Source organism: Macaca nemestrina, chromosome 6 (assembly GCF_043159975.1).
Source record: "Macaca nemestrina isolate mMacNem1 chromosome 6, mMacNem.hap1, whole genome shotgun sequence".
Taxonomy (NCBI): domain Eukaryota; kingdom Metazoa; phylum Chordata; class Mammalia; order Primates; family Cercopithecidae; genus Macaca; species Macaca nemestrina.
Genome location: NC_092130.1, coordinates 112877556 through 112898339, shown reverse-complemented (window position 1 = coordinate 112898339; position 20784 = coordinate 112877556). Strand labels below are relative to the sequence as shown.

At 38.9% G+C, this 20784-nt stretch overlaps 1 protein-coding gene across 8 annotated transcripts in view; it reads left to right on the top strand.

Annotated features, from left to right (window-relative positions):
• LOC105499461 (importin 11) overlaps nt 1-20784 on the top strand; it is a 229150-nt gene that overhangs the window by 95567 nt on the left and 112799 nt on the right. For all 8 annotated transcript variants that reach the window (XM_011772019.3, XM_011772017.3, XM_011772018.3 and 5 more), the window contains one exon: nt 4120-4233. In XM_011772019.3, coding sequence (XP_011770321.2) covers nt 4120-4233 — 114 coding nt within the window. The remainder of the gene's footprint in view (nt 1-4119; nt 4234-20784) is intronic.

The following is a 20784-nucleotide window of genomic DNA, read 5'->3' as shown; positions in this document are numbered from 1 at the left end:
ACCGCCTTGGCCTTCCAAAGTCCTGGGATTACAGATGAGAGCCACTGCAGCCAGCCAGAATTATGTTTTTGATATTAGGCAGCAAACATTTTGAGCCATCTTACAATAGTGCTTTCTTCTTTTTCTTCCTTCTTCCTTCTTTCTTCTTTCTTCTTTCTTCTTTCTTCCTTCTTCTTTCTTTCTTCTTCCTACTTCTTCTTCTTCTTTTTTTTTTTTTAATTATACTTTAAGTTCCAGGGTACATGTGCACAAAGTGCAGGTTTGTTACATAAGTATACATGTGCCATGTTGGTTTGCTGCACCCATCATGTCGACAGTTACATAGGTATTTCTCCTAATGCTATCCCTCCCCCAGGCTCCCACCCCCCCATCCCCACAGGCCCTAGCGTGTGATGTTCCCCACCCTGTGTCCGTGTATTCTCATTGTTCCACTCCCACCTATGAGTGAGAACATGTGGTGTTTGGTTTTCTGTCCTTGTGATAGTTTGCTGAGAATGATGGTAATGATAGACTGGATTAAGAAAACGTGGCATATATACACCATGGAACACTATGCAGCCATAGAAAAGGTTGAGCTCATGTCCTTTGCAGGGACATGGATGAAGCTGGATACAATAGTGCTTTGTGACGCATACAGTTTAATTTTGAAGTTTCAGTAAAGTCACCGTCTTTGTACCATAATGTACAATTAGTTGAATGTTGTCTTTACTTTTTGATAAAGTAGTTGAAAACTTACAAGTCACTTTTCTAGTGCAGAGATCTTATAAATATGTAGTCAAAATAAATATGTAATCATCAGGGGTGGTATCAGGTGGTCTTTGGGCCTGTGCATTTCTGAAGTGAAAGAACAAAATTAAAGGAACTCTGTGAAATATAAAATACTCTGTTGAAAATTTTATCTAAAAGATGAGGTGTCTTTAGGAACTTAGGGTAATTTTTTTAACCCCAATGATAGAGCCCTCATTAAAGCATTTATTAGATTGTCACCTATTTGATTTTCATGTTTTCAGTGATATTAATTTAAGTGGAGCTTTACCTATATATGAATTAACTCATAAGGCTATAATACTCAAAGTGCTTCCCCCACACCCCGAATTCTTTGGTAAGAACACTTAACATGAGATCCATCCTCTTAACAAAATTATAAGTGTAGAATATATTATTGTTGACTTTTGGTACAACATTCTATAACAACCCTAAAGCTTATTCATCTTTTTTACCTGAAACTTTATGCCTTCCCCTTAGTCCCTGGCGATCACCATTCCACTCTTTGATTCTATTAATTCGACTATTTTAGATACCTCATACAAGTAGACTGGCAGTGTTTTTCATTCTGTAGTTTGTTGGATTTAGCATATTGTTTGCAAGGTTTATTGTCCCATATTGCAGAATTTCCTTTTAAGTCTGCATAGTTTGTATATGCAATTGCATATATAATATGATATATTCTTTATCCATTCATCTGTTGGTGGATGTTTAGGCTCCTTCCACATGTTAGCTACTGTGCATAGTGCTACAATAAACATGGTAGTGCTAATAATTTCTTTGGGATCCTGATTTCAGTTCTTTTGAATAAATGCCCAGAAATGGGATTGCTGGATAAAATGGTAGTTATAGTTTTCATTTTTTTTGGAAGCTCCATGCTACTTTCCACAGTGGCTGTAACATTTTGCATTCCTAGCACCAGTGTACAAAGGTACCAGTTTCTCCACACCGTTGCCAACACTTGTGTTATCTTTTATTTTTGTTTTATAGTAGCCACCCTGACAGGCATGAAGTGATAGCTCATTGTGGTTTTGACTTGCATTTCCCTAATGACTGCAATAACTTTCGTAGTTCTATGTGATTTTTAAAATGTTATGCAAATAATTGAAATTGTCCTTCCCTTAAAATCCTTGTATTATAATCTTATTCAGAATTTTATATGGACAGTATTTTTTCTTTCACCTCTTTTCATTGAAAAATCTCAAACCTACAAAAAAGTTATAAAAATAGATCAACACTCATATACCCTTCACTTCATTAGTAAGTTTCATCACTTACTAATATTTTACCACATTTGCTTTCTTTTTATCTATCCACATGTACAGATTGTTGTTGTAAAACTGTTTCAGTTTTAGTTGCAGACATCATGGTACTCTCCAGAATATTAGACCTCTCCTTCTTAAGAGATGTATGCTCCATTTCCTACATTATCATAACCGTGATTAGACTCAGGAAACTTAACACTGATGCAATATTATTATCTAATATCAAATTTATATAAATGAATATCAGTATTCAAATTTCCTTAGTTGCCCTATATAGCTAGCCTACCACCCCACTGGAATATGTTTGGCTCTCATGTCCTTGCTCTGTTATTTTTAATGCCCAGTCTTTTTCTCTTTCCTTTTATATCTTTCGCAGCACTCTGTGATTGATTTTTTTTGTTTGTTTTTGTTTTCTGAGATGGAGTCTTGCTTTGTCACCCAAGCTAGAATGCAGTGGGCCTCTCTTGGCTCACTGCAGCCTCCGCCTCCCAGATTCAAGTGATTCTCCTGCCTCAGCAGGAATAGCTGGGATTACAGGTGCACACCACTGTGCCTGGCTAATTTTTGTATTTTTAGTTGAGACGAGGTTTCACCATGTTGGCCAGGCTGATCTTGAACTCCTGACCTCAAGCGATCTGTCCTCCTTGGCCTCCCAAAATGCTGAGCATGAACCTCTCTGCCTAGCCTCTATGATTGATATTTGAAATTCTAATTTTGTAGCATTAATTTTAATTTAGAACATTGTATATTCTGATGACAGCCAAGATTGGAATATAAATATTTTATGGCTTTTAAATGTAACTGGGTACTTTGGTTTTATTATCCCATTTGTAATTTATAGTATGTATTTCTTTTCTGCAATTTCTGGGAAAGTATACTCCCTATTTAAAACCAACACTGCCTCATTTTCCTTACCATTAGATTGTGTTGTCATATGCTTATTTTTAGTTGAGTATGAATGAGTTAGATACTTTGAAATCTGTTTTTACTCATTAATTGGCCTGCTTTTATGAGCTCATTGGAGTGATCTTTGAGATAGAACACTTAGCAATGTTGAGTACATGTTCCAGAAATATTATTATAGTCAAATTTTGAAAATAAGGTATTACATGATAAATATGTTCCAATAAGGTAATACCTATCTTAATATTTATTCACTTATATCTTACTGAGATGTTTGGGCAAATATTTAACTTCTTGTTTTTCTGCATTCCCCACCAACGCTTCCACCACCAGCAAATTCTGTAGTTGTTTGGCTACCCTTTTAGAGTATTTTACTAGCATAATAAAGAAACTCATGCTTTCTGGGAACATTTTAAATTTTAATGCGTGATATTCAAGTAGATAGTAGTGAAGCTATGAAGGTCTAGTGTTTTTATTTCATCCCCAAGGATACTCTTATAGCAATTTCAAATACTGGAGCTGAAACGCTGTCCAGCATCATTGTAGATCCATTTTATTTTTCAAGAAACTACTGTTAGACTGAGCTGTGCTTCAGGGTAAAATTTAAAATCTGATTAACTTAATCCATGGCGAGCTTATCAGTTTTATCCTTTGAAAATGTTTTTTTCCTCTTGTGTTTCCACTGTACCTTGTATACACCTTCATCATTACACTTCTCCTTTTTCATTTTAAGGGTTTGTCTGGCTCTCTTTGTATCCTTTTCTTTCCAGAGCCTTGTGTTCAGGGCCTGAAACTTGGAAGATATTTGTAGAATGAATGAATAAATGCTGACTTTTTAAAAAACAATAGTGTAATTTCCAATTTGTTAAGCTGTTTTATTAAAAAGAAGCAAGATATAACGGCATTTTCTGTTAACCTCTAAATAATTTTTTTTATATTCATAAGCGTTGTTTCATTCAGTACACTTGATAGTTGTTTAAAATTATTTTAAAATATTTACTATGGAGCCCTGGGCCTTTATGTAATGTCTAATTTTATTTCTTAAGGATGTAAGCTTAATACATTACATCTAATAAATATTAAATATGTGTTGCCTGGGACTTAATAGTGCTCTCAGTGTTTTTCAAAGTAAATTGCCTTCTTTACTAATAAAATTTTGTTGTTTCCTCTACTTATATTGTAATAGATACGACCATATGTGGGATGTTTGGTACAATATTTGCCCCTCCTTTGGAAGCAGAGTGAAGAACACAATATGTTGAGATGTGCTATTTTGACAACACTTATTCATCTTGTTCAGGTAAGTCACTTCTCCACAGAGTTTTTTTAGTTTAGTGGTTTTTTAAAAAAATTCTTTTAAACATTTAAAAATTGTTTTTATGTGATTTATGTTAATAGTAGTGAAAAACCTCACATACCATTTACTTTTTCCATGTGTGATCTAAACAGATTTAAAAACAACTTTTGCATGCTTATTTTGGACTTTTTTTTGAGGATGTGAAAAATATTACTCACTTTTAAAGAAGATGTCGTCTCCAGTAATGATAGACTCATGGTTCATGCAGTCCATGGCACCATGCATGCAGTTTCCTTGGTGGTCAGGGCTTTTCTGCTTAAACATACTTTATGTTTTCACTCTTTTTCCTTGATTTAAAATAAAAAATTTCCCTATTATAACTTGGGAAGGCAGGAAACCAGGTGAGTTGCTTTTGAGGGGAGACAAGTGAATTGGATTTCAGAGATTTTGACTTTTGAAGTGTTGGGATGTGGTAGCAGATAGAGAGGAACCTGAAACTTAGAGCTGGACTATAGTTCTCATTCGAACTGTTACAGTGAATCGTAGTCTCGTGAGAGTATGGAGAGGGAAGAGCTCAAGGCCATGAGTTAGAATATATATGTGGGGATGCTCAAGTGATTTTACTGACTTCACCCACAAGTTTGAGAAATTTTCCAGTGGGGGAGAAATCAGAAGTACCCCTAAATTCAGAAGTACTACTCTAAAGCTTTCTAAAATTAGTTTAGAAAAAAACAAACTTTTCTCAGAAGCTTTGATACTTTTTTGAGTTTGAGCTCATTCTTTCCATAAATGCTTTCTTTTTTATTTTCTTTTTCTTTTTGAGACGGAGTCTCGCGCTGTCTCCCAGGCTGGAGCACAGTGGCGTGATCTTGGCTCACTGCAACCTCCGCCTCCTGGGTTCAAGCAAGTCTCCTGTCTCAGCCTCCCAAGTAGCTGGGATTACAGGCGCACGCCACCGTGCCTGGTTAATTTTTGTATTTTTAGTAGAGATGGTGTTTCACCATGTTGGCCAGGCTGATCTCAAACTCCTGACCTCAAGTGATCCGCCCACCTCAGGCTCCCAAAGTGCTAGGATTATAGTCGTGAGCCACCATGCCCGACCCCTCCATAAATGTTTATGGATGACTTTTAGTTACAGATTCCTGTCTAAGGCAGTTTCAGATAAATAGTAATGCAAAATATTTTTAATGCACATTTCCCTATTTGTTTTTTCTGTGGTAAAATACACATAACATAAAATTTACCGTTTTAACCACTTTTAAGTGTGCGGTGAAGTGGTGTTAAATACATTCATAATGTTCAATTATCACTACCATCCATCTCTGTAACTCTTTTTATGTTGTGAAACTGAAGCTGTGCCATTAAACAATAACTCCACAGCTCCATCACTAAAGCACTTTAAAAAAATAAGTGGCCTATGATTACCTTATAAAGATTATGTCCATTTTATAGAAGAGGATACAGACTAAGAGAAGGTTACTGACTAGCTTGTGAATGCATTTATAAGTAATAGAAAAATGAGTGACCCCAGACATTTTGTATTATAACAGCCATCTCTGCCATTTTTTTGTTTTTGTTTTTGTTTTTTTTTTGAGACAGAGTTTCGCTCTTGTTGCCCAGGCTGGCGTGCAATGGCATGATCTTGGCTCACCGCAACCTCTACCTCCTGGGTTCAGGCAATTCTCCTGCCTCAACCTCCTGAGTAGCTGAGATTATAGGCATGCGCCACCACGCCTGGCTAATTTTTGTATTTTTAGTAGAAATGGGGTTTCTCCATGTTGGTCAGGGTGGTCTCGAACTAATGACCTCAGGTGATCTGCCTGCCCTGGCCTCCCAAGGTGCTGGGATTACAGGCGTGACCCACCTCTCCTGGCCTCCAAAATGTATTTTTTTTTTTTTTTTGAGACGGAGTCTCGCTCTGTCGCCCAGGCTGGAGTGCAGTGGCCGGATCTCAGCTCACTGCAAGCTCCACTTCCCAGGTTTATAGCATTCTCCTGCCTCAGCCTCCCAAGTAGCTGGGACCACAGGCGCCTGCCACCACACCCGGCTAGTTTTTTTGTATTTTTTAGTGGAGACGGGTTTCACCGGGTTAGCCAGGGTGGTCTCGATCTCCTGACCTCGTGATCCGCCCATCTCGGCCTCCCAAAGTGCTGGGATTACAGGCTTGAGCCACCGCACCCGGCCTCCAAAATGTATTTTTAAGCTCAACTTGGGAGTTTTGTGAGGGACATGTGACAAAACACCAGATTTTATGTCTCCTCAGGCAGTGTTACTTCAAGTTGTCTCAGGAAGTCAGTAACTCTTGTGGAATGTTAGGCCTATTTTCATTAATCATAACATTTAAGTACCCTGTATATTTATAGAGGCCAAGAGTGCAAGGTTCAACCAAGTAGTATTCTATCCTTCTTGGAGAAAGCATGTAACATTTAATACCAAAATTGAGACTGTAGCTTAAAATATATTTTTCAGCCATTTGGGAAGATTATACTAAAGTTTATCGGTTGGCCAGGCACTGTGGCTTACACCTGTAATCCCAGCATTTTTGGGAGGCCGAAGTGGGCAATTAGCTGAGGTCAGGAGTTCAAGACCAGCCTGGCCAACATAGTTAAACCCTGTGCCTACTACAAATACAAAAATTAGGCTGGGCACAGTGGCTCACGCCTGTAATCCCAGCATTTTAGGAGGCCAAGGCGAGTGGATCATGAGGTCAGGAGATTGATACAATCCTGGCCAACGTGGTGAAACCCCGTCTCTACCAAAAATATAAAACTTAGCCAGGTGTGGTGGCACATGCCTGTAGTCCCAACTACTCGGGAGGTTGAGGCAGGAGAATCGCTTGAACCCGAGAGGCGGAGGCTGCAGTGAGCTGAGATCGCGCCACTGTACTCCAGCCTGGGTGACGGAGCAAGACTCCGTCCCCCCCCCCCCCCAAAAAAAAACCCAAAAATTAACTGGGTGTGGTGGCACACACTTGTAGTCCCAGCTGTTTGGGAGAGCCAGGTGGGAGAATTGCTTGAACCCGGGAGGAGGAGGTTGCAGTGAGCCGAGATTGTGCCACTGCACTCTAGCCTGGGTGACAGAGTGAGACCCTGTCTCAAAAATAAAAAAAAATTTACTGGTAAATTTCCTTTCTTGCAAAATACTGCTATCTTTTGGCTTTTGACACATAACAGACATTAGTGTGAGTTTCTGTATGTTTTTGTTTTAGTTTTTTTAAACCTGGAAATCCAGATTCTAGTAGTCTTTGAAGAGAGTGGTCACTGGGTGAAAATAAACTTTCTAGTCTGCATAGTTGAACTTAGAGGAAGTAGGTATTCGTTCATACACTAAACATTTATTGAGAACCTGCAATGTGCAATACAGGGTAATAGGCACTGGGCTACAGAACAGAAATGAATAGAATGGGATCTCTGTGTGGGTGACTGTCTAGGGAAATACTGAATAAGTGTGTTAATTGCCCTTTTAGCAATTAAGAACATTTTGCTATTGGGGGTACATGGCCAATTCCCTGTGTCACACGGAGGGTGAGGTGGGGCACATTAGGGAAGGCCTCCTGACAGAGGTGTTACTCAAATTGTGGTGTTGTTAAATAGTGTTAAACAAGAAGTGTTATTTAGATGGTGGTTTAGCAATGAGAGTGATAAAGGTATTTTAGACATATGAACCGGCATGTGTAAAACTCCGTTAGCATTAGAGAATGTAGTGCAATTAATTTTTTTAAGGTTCATATACTGATCAGTTTTAATGTTGATAGATAAAGGAGTTAGTTCTTAAAGATTTTTCAAATGATAACTATCAGTACCCTGCTCCGCCTCCTCATTTCCTTTTTGGTGGAAGAGTCCACTGTCAACTCTTAAAGCCAGATCGTAGGTTTCTCAGTCTTTCTCACTGTAACATATTGTTTATTACTGATTTAAGCATTGTAGCCATTATTTCTTGACTTCCCTGCATAGAAGATGAAAATGTAATTCTTTTGTACCCCTGTGTCCTTCCTATTCTACCATCCTCCCAGTATACTTGATGGTATAAAGACTGTTGAAGGCATGTATCATGTCATGATTAATTTTATTTCTTATACATAGTGTTTCCAACCTCCACCCTTGTATTAATAATTTTGTTTGCTTAGTGTTCTGAGAAAGTACCGTAAACTTGGTGGCTTAAAACAATATGTATTTATTAGTTCATAGTTCTGTAAGTTAGAAACCTGGGCATGCCATGTCTGAATTCTCTGATTAGAGTTTAGTGGACTGAAATTGAGGTGACTGCCAGAATAAGTTCTTAGCTGGAGGCTTTGGGGAAGAATCTGTTTCCATACTCATTCAGCTTGTTGGCAGAATTTAGTTTGTTGATTTGTAGGACTAAGGTCCCAGTTTACTTGCCAGCTGTCATCTAGAGTCCCCTCTCGTTCCCAAGTCCAGCCACATTCTTTGACACATAGCCACTTTCATGTTCAAAGTCAGTGGAGACATTCTCAAATGTCAAATCCCCTGAGGGTTTTAATCTGTGACCTCCCTTTATGCCACTAGCTAGAGAATACTCTCTTTTAAAGGGCTCTTGTGAGTAGGTCAGGCACACCTGGATAATTTTCCTATGTAAGGTCAGTTGATTTGGGACTTTAATTACAACTGTAAATTATTTCTTCACAGTAGTACCTAGATTAGTGTTTGAATAACTAGGAAATGATGTGTGTACAGTAGTGGCCAAGAACCTAAGTGATCATCTTAGATTTCTGCTTAGTACACTTAGTTGTCTATGCAGTTGAACCTACTCTTTTCACTTGTTATCTGCACATTTCCTCAGTGATGTTTTGTTACTTTCATCATCTTGAAGGGACATGACTTTTTTTTTTTTTTTTACACTTTAAATTCTAGGGTACATGTGCACAACGTGCAGGATTGTTACATATGTATACGTGTGCCATGTTGTTGTGCTGCACCCATTAACTCATCATTTACATGAGGTATTTCTCCTAATGTTATCCCTCCCCGCTTCCCCCACCCCATGACAGGCCCCAGTATGTGATGTTCCCCACCCTGTGTCCAAGTTTTCTCATTGTTCAGTTCCCACCTATGAGTGAGAACATGCAGTGTTTGGTTTTCTGTCCTTGTGATAGTTTGCTCAGAATAATGGTTTCCAGTTTCATCCTTGTCCCTACAAAAGGACATGAACTCATCCTTTTTAATGGCCGCATAGTATTCCATGGTGTATATGTGCCACATTTTCTTAATCCAGTCTATCATTGATGGACATTTGGGTTGGTTCCAAGTCTTTGCTATTGTGAATAGTGCCGCCATAAACATACGTGTGCATGTGTCTTTATAGCAGCATGATTTATAATCCTTTGGGTATATCCCCAGTAATGGGATGGCTGGGTCAAATGGTATTTCTAGTTCTAGATCCTTGAGGAATTGCCACACTGTCTTCCACAATGGTTGAACTAGTTTATACTCCACCAACAGTGTAAAAGCGTTCCTATTTCTCCACATCCTCTCCAGCACCTGTTGTTTCCTGACTTTTTAATGATCTCCATTCTAACTGGTTTGAGATGGGAGATGCGACAGATTCTTCTATGCTCTAGTTTGAACTGGTTTTTCTTAGGCTTTTGCACAGCTGTTGTAACTGGATTTTCTTTTACTGCCTGTCCTTTCTGTGGGATGTCTGTTTTCTGTGCATCATATCTTTTCTCGTTTTACGTTCTTTTTCTGATGGCAGCCATGAATGGCAGTGGCATTTCACAAAAATACATAGAAGGTAAATTTGTTTTTTGAGATACTGCATGTGTGAAAATACCTTCATTCTACTTTCAAACTGATTCGTAGTTTGGCTGATATAAAAGTCTAGGTTTCCTCCTCAAAATTTTGGGGAGTTTTTTTTTCTTTGTCTTAAGACTTCCAAAATCGCTCTGGGGACCCTGGAGCCATTCTAATTCTTGATTCTTGAATGTATCACCCCTCCTTCACTTTTCTGGCAACTTGTATGATCATCTCTGTGTTCCTGTTTTCAGTTTCATCATGTGTCTTTTCATCTCATTGTTCTGGATACTTGGTGTACATTTCAAGCTGGAAACTCATCTTCTTGAATTATAGATGACTCCATTGTATCTTATTTCTTCCTCTTCGTGTTTTTCTTCTCTTACTTTCTGAACTTTTTGTTACTTACATGATCGATATTCTGAACAAGTCGTCTGATTTTCTTTTTTTCCTGCTTTTTCTTCTCTTTGTCCTTCTGTTCTACTTTCTAGGGAATTTTCTCAATTTTATCTTTCAGCCTTTTTATTGAGTTTTTCTTTTCTGCTGACATTTTTTAATGCCTGTGGGTTCTTTTGTGTTTTGCTGAATAATTCTTTTGTACAACATTTTGTTTTTGTTTTATGAATGCAGTGTTTTCTTTTGTTTTTTTAAAGAGATAAAAATGTTTTAATTTCAACTGTAAAAGACAAAGATCATTAGATTGCATTTTCTCTACAAGTTTCAAACCTGTTTGTAAAACCACAGGAATTTTAACCCCTAAAGGGTAAGAGAAAGACCAAAAAATAACAACCACAGGACAATTTTTGTATCAGTACTAATATAAAGCAACAAATTATTCTTTAAATAAAAATCCGTGTGTATTTTGTTTCTTTTTCTTTTTTTTTTTAAATTATACTTTAAATTCTAGGATACATGTGCATAACGTACAGGTTTGTTACATATGTATACTTGTGTCATGTTGGTGTGCTGTACCCATCAACTCATCCTTTACATCAGGTATAACTCCCAATGCAATACCTCCCCCCTCCCCCCTCCCCATAATAGGCCCTGGTGTGTGATGTTCTCCTTCCCGAGTCTAGGTGATCTCATTGTTCAGTTCCCATTTATGAATGAGAACATGCGGTGTTTGGTTTTCTGTTCTTGCGATAGTTTGCTGAGAATGATGGGTACCAGCTGCATCCATGTCCCTACAAAGGACACAAACTCATCCTTTTTTTTGGCTGCAAATCTATGGTGTATATGTGCAACATTTTCTTAATCCAGTCTGTCACTGATGGACATTTGGGTTGCTTCCAAGTCTTTGCTATTGTGAATAGTGCCACAATGAACATACATGTGCATGTGTCTTTATAGCAGCATGATTTATAATCCTTTGGGTATATCCCCAGTAATGGGATGGCTGGGCCATATGGTACTTCTAGTTCTAGATCCTTGAAGAATCGCCATACTGTTTTCCAGAATGGTTGAACTCGTTTGCAATCCCACCAACAGTGTAAAAGCGTTCCTATTTCTCCACATCCTCTCCAGCACCTGTTGTTTCCTGACTTTTTAAGGATTGCCATTCTAACTGGTGTGAGATGGTATCTCATTGTGGTTTTGATTTGCATTTCTCTGATGGCCAGTGATGCTGAGCATTTTTTCATGTGTCTGTTGGCTGTATGAATGTCTTCTTTTGAGAAATGTCTGTTCATATCCCTTGCCCACTTTTTGATGGGGTTGTTTGTTTTTTTCTTGTAAATTTGTTTGAGTTCTTTGTAGGTTCTGGATATTAGCCCTTTGTCAGATGAGTAGATTGCAAAAATTTTCTCCAATGCTGTAGGTTGCCTGTTCACTCTAGTGGTAGTTTCTTTTGCTGTGCAAAAGCTCTTTAGTTTAATTAGATCCCATTTGTCAATTTTGGCTTTTGTTGCCATTGCTTTTGGTGTTTTAGACATGAAGTCTTGCCCATGCCTATGTCCTGAATGGTATTACCTAGGTTTTCTTCTAGGGCTTTTATGGTATTAGGTCTAACATTTAAGTCTCTAATCCATCTTGAATTAATTTTCGTATAAGGAGTAAGGAAAGGATCCAGTTTCAGCTTTCTACTTATGGCCAGCCAGTTTTCCCAGTACCATTTATTAAATAGGGAATCCTTTCCCATTTCTTGTTTTTCTCAGGTTTGTCAAAGATCCGATGGCTGTAGATGTGTGGTATTATTTCTGAGGACTCTGTTCTGTTCCATTGGTCTACATCTCTGTTTTGGTACCAGTACCATGCTGTTTTGGTTACTGTAGCCTTGTAGTATAGTTTGAAGTCAGGTAGCGTGATGCCTCCAGCTTTGTTCTTTTGACTTAGGATTGTCTTGGCAGTGCGGGCTCTTTTTTTGGTTCCATATAAACTTTAAAGCAGTTTTTCCCAATTCTGTGAAGACAGTCATTGGCAGCTTAATGGGGATGGCATTGAATCTATAAATTACCTTGGGCAGTGTGTCCATTTTCACAATATTGATTCTTCCTATCCATGAGCATGGTATGTTCTTCCATTTGTTTGTGTCCTCTTTTATTTCACTGAGCAGTGGTTTGTAGTTCTCCTTGAAGAGGTGCTTTACATCCCTTGTAAGTTGGATTCCTAGGTATTTTATTCTCTTTGAAGCAATTGTGAATGGAAGTTCATTCCTGATTTGGCTCTCTGTTTGTCTGTTACTGGTGTGTAAGAATGCTTGTGATTTTTGCATGTTGATTTTGTATCCTGAGACTTCGCTGAAGTTGCTTATCAGCTTAAGGAGATTTGGGGCTGAGACAGTGGGGTTTTCTATATGTATACAATCACGTCGTCTGCAAACAGGGACAATTTGACTTCTTCTTTTCCTAACTGAATACCCTTGATTTCTTTCTCTTTCCTGATTGCCCTAGCCAGAACTTCCAACACTATGTTGAATAGGAGTGGTGAGAGGGCATCCCTGTCTTAGGCCAGTTTTCAAAGGGAATGCTTCCAGTTTTTGTCCATTCAGTATGATATTGGCTGTGGGTTTGTCATAAATAGCTCTTATTATTTTGAGATACATTCCATCAATACCGAATTTATTGAGAATTTTTAGCATGAAGGGCTGTTGAATTTTGTCAAAGACCTTTTCTGCATCTATTGCATGTGATTTTTGTCTTTGGTTCTGTTTATATGCTGGATTACGTTTATTGATTTGCGTGTGTTGAACCAGCCTTGCATCCCAGGGATGAAGCCCACTTGATCATGGTGGATAAGCTTTTTGATGTGCTGCTGGATTCGGTTTGCCAGTATTTTATTGAGGATTTTTACATCGATGTTCATCAGGGATATTGGTCTAAAATTCTCTTTTTTTTGTTGTGTCTCTGCCAGGCTTTGGTATCAGCATGATGTTGGCATCATAAAAAGAGTTAGGGAGGATTCCCTCTTTTACTATTGATTGGAATAGTTTCAGAAGGAATGGTACCAGCTCCTGCTTGTACCTCTGGTAGAATTCAGCTGTGAATCCATCTGGTCCTGGACTTTTTTTGGTTGGTAGGCTATTAATTATTGCCTCAATTTCAGAGCCTGCTATTGGTCTATTCAGGGATTCAACTTCTTCCTGGTTTAGTCTTGGGAGAGAGTAGGTGTCCAGGAAATTATCCATTTCTTCTAGATTTTCTAGTTTATTTGAGTAGAGGTGTTTATAGTATTCTCTGATGGTAGTTTGTATTTCTGTGGGGTCGGTGGTGATATCCCCTTTATCATTTTTTATTGAGTCTATTTGATTCTCCTATCTTCTTTATTAGTCTTGCTAGCGGTCTATCAATTTTGTTGGTCCTTTCAAAAAACCAGCTCCTGGATTCATTGATTTTTTTTGGAGGATTTTTTGTCTCTATCTCCTTCAGTTCTGCTCTGATCTTAGTTATTTCTTGCCTTCTGCTAGCTTTTGAATGTGTTTGCTCTTGCTTCTCTAGTTCTTTTAATTGTGATGTTAAAGTGTCAATTTTAGATCTTTCCAGCTTTCTCTTGTGGGCATTTAGTGCTATAAATTTCCCTCTACACACTGCTTTAAATGTGTCCCAGAGATTCTGGTATGTTGTATCTTTGTTCTCATTGGTTTCAAAGAACATCTTTATTTCTGCCTTCATTTCGTTATGTACCCAGTAGTCATTCAGGAGCAGGGTGTTCAGTTTCCATGTAGTTGAGCGGTTTTGATTGAGTTTCTTCGTCCTGAGTTCTAGTTTGATTGCACTGTGGTCTGAGAGACAATTTGTTATAATTTCTGTGCTTTTACATTTGCTGAGGAGTGCTTTACTTCCAATTATGTGGTCAATTTTGGAATAAGTGTGATGTGGTGCTGAGAAGAATGTATATTCTGTTGATTTGGGGTGGAGAGTTCTGTCGATGTCTATTAGGTCCACTTGGTGCAGAGTTGAGTTCAATTCCTGGATATCCTTGTTAACTTTCTGTCTTGTTGATCTGTCTAATGTTGACAGTGGAGTGTTGAAGTCTCCCATTATTATTGTATGGGAGTCTAAGTCTCTTTGTAAGTCTCTAAGGACTTGTTTTGTGAATCTGGGTGCTTCTGTATTGGGTTCATATATATTTAGGATAGTTAGCTCTTCCCGATGAATTGATCCCTTTACCATTATGTAATGGCCTTCTTTGTCTCTTTTGATCTTTGATGGTTTAAAGTCTGTTTTATCAGAGACTAGGATTGCAACCCCTGCTTTTTTATGTTCTCCATTTGCTTGGTAGATCTTCTTCCATCCCTTTATTTTGAGCCTGTGTGTGTCTCTGCTGTGAGGTGGGTCTCCTGAATACAGCAAACTAATGGGTCTTGACTCTTTATCCAGTTTGCCAGTGTGTGTCTTTTAATTGGGCCATTTAGTCCATTTACATTTAAGGTTAATATTGTTATGTGTGAACTTGATCCTGTCATTATGATATTAACTGGTTATTTTGCTCGTTAGTTGATGAAGTTTCTTCCTAGCATCGATGGTCTTTACATTTTGGCATGTTTTTGCAATGGCTGGTACCGGTTGTTCCTTCCATGTTTAGTGCTTCCTTCAGGGTCTCTTGTAAGGCAGGCCTGGTGGTGACAAAATGTCTAAGCATTTGCTTATCTGTAAAGGATTTTATTTCTTCTTCACTTATGAAATTTATTTTGGCTGGATATGAAATTCTGGGTTGAAAATTCTTTTCTTTAAGAATGTTGAATATTGACCCTCACTCTCTTCTGGCTTGTAGAGTTTCTGCCGAGGGATCTGTTGTTAGTCTGATGGGCTTCCCTTTGTGGTTAACCCAGCCTTTCTCTCTGGCTGCCCTTAACAGTTTTTCCTTGATTTCAACTTTGGTGAATCTGACAGTTATGTGTCTTGGAGTTGTTCTTCTCAAGGAGTATCTTTGTGGCATTTTCTGTATTTCCTGAATTTGAATGTTGGCCTGCCTTACAGGGTTGGGGAAGTTCTCCTGGATGATATCCTGAAGAGTGTTTTCCAACTTGGTTCCATTTTCCCCCTCACTTTCAGGCACCCCAATCAGACATAGATTTGGTCTTTTCACATAATCCCATACTTCTTGAAGGCTTTGTTCATTTCTTTTTCCTCTTTTTTTTTTTTTTTTTAAGACTTCTCTTCTCACTTCGTTTCATTCATTTGATCCTCAGTCGCTGATACTCTTTCTTCCAGTTGATTGAGTCGGTTACTGAAGCTTTGCGTTTGTCACGTATTTCTCATGTCATGGTTTTTATCTCTGTCAGTTTGTTTATGGCCTTCTCTGCATTGATTATTCTAGTTATCCATTCTTCCATTCTTTTTTCAAGATTTTTAGTTTCTTTGCATTGGGTACGTAATTCCTCTTTTAGCTCTGAGAAGTTTGATGGACTGAAGCCTTCTTCTCTCAACTTGTCAAAGTCATTCTCCGTCCAGCTTTGATCCGTTGCTGGCGATGAGCTGCATTCCTTTGGAGGGGGAGATGTGCTCTTATTTTTTGAATTTCCAGCTTTTCTTCCCTGCTTTTTCCCCATCTTTGTGGTTTTATCTGCCTTTGGTCTTTGATAATGGTGACGTACTGATGGGGTTTTGGTGTGGGTGTCCTTCCTGTTTGTTAGTATTCCTTCTAACAGTCAGGACTCTCAGCTGTAGATCTGTTGGAGATTGCTTGAGGTCCACTCCAGACCCTGTTTGCCTGTGTATCAGCAGCAGAGGCTGCAGAAGATAGAATATTGCTGAACAGCGAGTGTACCTGTCTGATTCTTGCTTTGGAAGCTTCGTCTCAGGGGTATACCCCACTGTGTGAGGTGTGGGGTGTCGGTCTGCCCCTAGTGGGGGATGTCTCCCAGTTAAGCTACTGAGGGGTCAGGGACCCACTTGAGCAGGCAGTCTGTTCGTTCTCAGATCTCAGCCTCCGTGTTGGGAGATCCACTGCTCTCTTCAAAGCTGTCAGACAGGGTCGTTTGCATCTGCAGAGGTTTCTGCTGCTTTTTTGTTTGTTTAGCTGTGCCCTGACCCCAGAGGTGGAGTCTACAGAGACAGGCAGGCCTCCTTGAGCTGCTGTGGGCTCCACCCAGTTTGAGCTCCCCAGTGGCTTTGTTTACCTACTTAAGCCTCAGCAATGGTGGGCGCCCCTCCCCCAGCCTGGCTGCTGCCTTGCCCTTAGATCGCAGACTGCTGTGCTAGCAATGAGGGAGGCTTTGCGGGCGTGGGACCCTCCCGGCCAGGTGTGGGATATAATCTCCAGGTGTGCCATTTACTAAGACCCTTGGTAAAGCGCAGTATTGGGGTGGGAGTTACCCGATTTTCCAGGTGTTGTATGTGTCAGTTCCCCTGGCTAGGAAAAGGGATTCCCTTCCCCCTTGCGCTTCCCAGGTGAGGCGATGCCTCGCCCTGCTTCAGCTCTGGCTGGTCAGGCTGCAGCAGCTGACCATCCCCGATTGTCCAGCACTCCCTAGTGAGATGAACCTGGTACCTCAGTTGAAAATGCGGAAATCACCCGTCTTCTGTGTCGTTGGCGCTGGGAGCTGGAGACTGGAGCTGTGCCTATTTGGCCATCTTGCTCCGCCCCATCACAGTGTTTTCTTTAATGCAGTGTTTTAATTACCAAAGATATTAATGATACATTTTTCTAAGCTTTCATCTCTGCCTGGTCTCTGTTTCTTTTAAGGTGCTGTTTTCGTATTTAGTTAGTTTTTTTGTTTTCCCTTTTTCATATCAAACATTTTAATCATATCTCTTGATCCTTGGTTGCCTTCTCTTATTTACTTACTTTCTATTATGAGAAGTTTGAAGCATATACAAAAAAGGAAGAAAAGTGTAATGAATCCTGAAGCATCACCCAACTTCAAGATCAGCATTTTGTCTGTATGAATTTAGGAATGGACACTAAAAAGCTGAGTAGAAGGATTGTGTGTGTGGTGTGCTGGGGAGGCTTGCTGATTATGGTGGTTTTTTTTCTTGAGACAGGATCTCACTCTGTTGCCCAGGCTGGAGTGCAGTGGTGTGATCTCTGCTCACCGCAATCTCTGCCTCCAGAGTTCAAGTGATCCTCCTGCCTCAGCCTCCCTAGTAGCTGGGGCTATAGGCGTGCACCACCATGCCTGGCTAATTTTTGTTTATTTAGTGGAGACAGTGTTTCATACTGTTGGCCAGTCTAGTCTCAAACACCTGACCTCAGCTGGTCTGCCCGCCTTGACCTCCCAAAGTGCTGGGATCACAGGCATGAGCCACTGCTCCCGGCCATAATTGTGTGTTTTTCTTTTAGAATGATCTCGTTAGGTTTTGTAGGAGAATGTTTTTGGGTTAATTTTTTAAGGTCTTTCCTCAGTGAAAGACCCCTCAGTCTCCTGCCTGTTACATGCTGATATAATCTTCCTGTTTTATGTCATATCCCTGTTCTTGATTACGTGGTATCTCCTTGTCTTGAAACCATCTGTTTTATCTTAGCAGAAAATAAATAGCTAGTTTTATGCTGGTTCAGAGGAGGGTCAGTTAGTTTTCTGCTTATGTATCTGGATGAGGTCTTGGCATCAAACTGCTTTCTAAACATTTTCTAGAAGTCCTCTTATTATTAATAGTTCCTTTTCACTGTCCTCCAATCCTCTGTCCCCCAGATGCATGCATGCATGTGCACATGCACTTGTGCACACACACCCCTCAAAATACCTGGTGCCATTAGTTCCTCAGTCTTTTTTCTGTAGTGTAAATCAGGTAGTTTGTCTTTTCCTGCCGCCCCTGCTAGATTTTAGTTTTGGTTTCTTCGTTAGCTAAATCAGTTAGCACTTGTCTTTTTTCCCAGCTTCCAAAGTGAATTACTTTTATCTTTTCTTATGCTGTCTTTGTATTTCTGTTTTTAGTTCTTTAAAAAAAGGGAAAATCCTTCTATATCCTTTTAGTTGGCTTTGGGAAAGAACAGTAGTAAATGCATGTGTTGAAACTGTTCATCCGTTAGCTGTTAACGTAGTGATTTCTAACACTGCTTTATTTGGTGTAGCAGGAACATAGAGTATAGAGCTTGTGTAGGGGGAACTGGTCAGGAAGGCTAAGTGAACATCTCTTGAAGGTCAGAGGAAGAAATGTTATTTTTATTTTAGAAAAGTAGTCAGGGCACCACTGAGGTCACTAGTTCGGAAGAGGGTAAAACTAAGGTCAAATAGACTAATTAGGAGACTGTTAATCAGAAAAAAGATGATAAGAACCTGAATTATGGAGAGAAGGGGAAAGATTTGAAAAATATTTAGGAGATATTTCTTCTTTGAAGAAGAAGAAGAACCAGGAGGTAGTTATGATATAATTTATCACTAGGTAATTAGTGATTCATGTCACTTGAGTTAGGAAATACAGGAAGAAGAACTGTATTTTAGGAAGACAATGAGTTGGTTCAGTATTAGAGGTTGAGATGACGTTCTAGCTGATAATGTGCTGTAGTTAGTTGATTATCTGGAGTTCAGAGAGTTGTTTCAGAGATGATAGATTTGTGTATCATCAATGTGTTCATGGGACATGAGAAGAGAGCCAAGGATACTACCCTGAGAATGGTCAGTATTTGGAGGGTGCTGTTTTTTGTTTTTTTGGTTTTTTTTTAAATGTTTCTTTTGTGGAAGTAATTATAGATTCACGGGACGTTTCAAGGATTGTATAGAGAAATCCCATGTATCCTTCACCGAATTTCTCCTTACATCTTATGTAATTATAGTAGAATATTAATTCTCCTCTCCTTAATTATTCCTGGTAGTTCTCTTATTTTAATAACTGATGAATTTATTTTTGAACTTTCAGAGTATTGTAGGCAATGTCTTGTAGTTACTGTGGACCCAAAGGGTGCTTACATTTACTTAAAGCTGCATATCAGGGATTGGACACATTCTTTAGCCACTAGAATTATAAGGTACTGAATCTCTTCAGGTGTTGATTAAGACAGTGTGTGTGTTTAGCAGTTGCTTACTTTAGTTTTGCTAATGATAGCATATTTTGAATATTGGAATACAGACTTAAGTAAGTAGATAAATTTTCCAAGGAAATTTTAAGTCAACTTTATAATCAAAATGAACTTGACTTTTTTTTTTTTTCTTAATATTCTTTCTTTTTTGTTTCATGAAAGATTGAGCTATGTAGAGTGACATTGAAGTGAGTTTTAAGGCCCACTGTGTACTACTCTGTTAAATAATGGTATTTTCATAATTCTCTTCCTTTGGAAAACTCTTTAATAAAGTCTTCCAAGTGGTTTTTCATGATAAAAAGGGCCAAAATTGTATTTAACATAAGTTCTGGAGATTTAATATACAGTGCAGTGACTATAGTTAAAAAATAATGTATTGTACACTGGAGATTTGCAGGTAAAATCCCAACAATTGAACTTAGTAGTGTATGTCATCAAAAGGGGCATACATGTATGCTATGTGGCCTTATAATTTGCTTTGAATTATATTGACATTTGAATTACTTCTTAGGTGAGGAGGTATTTGGTAATTTATTTGGTTTCCTGTTTGTGTTCATCAAATTATAGATATTATGTTTTACAGATTGACGTTTTACCCCTTTGTTTTCTTCCAAAATACTTACTGTGTAATACATTGAATCAACCTCCCTAAGACAGTAATTCAGCAAACTAGAATTTTATATCAAAACTTACCTTCTTCTTCCATCTTTGTGTTCTTGATTCATTAAAAATATTATCAAAAATTCTTTAATACGTTGAAAAGATAACAGAAAACTCCTTTGCCATCATCCCAACATCATCCTTTTTCCTTTCCTGTATCTAAGAAGCAGTAAGTTTTTTTCTGTTTGCGTCCAGAAACATTTTTGTGTATACCATATACAGATACCTAGATATTTTAAAAAATTCTTTGACACGTGGAATTGTTATACACACTTCTGCACCTTTTAAATTTGTTTGAAAATTTAAAATTCTGTGTCAAATCCTCCCATCCTTTTGTGTGTGTGTGTGTGTGTGTGTGTGTGTGTGTGTGTGTGTGTGTGTGAGGTGAGGGGATGGACAGATTGTCGCTCTGTCGTGTAGTTTGGAGTGCAGTGATGGGATCATAGCTCACTGACTGCAGCCTTGAACTCTAGGGCTCAAGTGATCCTCCTGCCTCAGTCTCCTGAGTAGCTGGGACTACAAGCTGGCAACACCATGCTTGGCTAACTTTTAAATATTTTTCAAGAACAGAGTCTTGCCATGTTGCCCAGGCTGGTCTCCAACTCCTGGCCTCAAGCAGTCCTCCCACCTTGGCCTCCCAGTGAGTTGGGATGACAGGTGTGAGCCATGGCGTTCAGCCCCTAAAATCTTTTTTAATGGCTTTTCAATATTCTTGAATCTGAAGTTCCATAATTTAATTACTTTACCG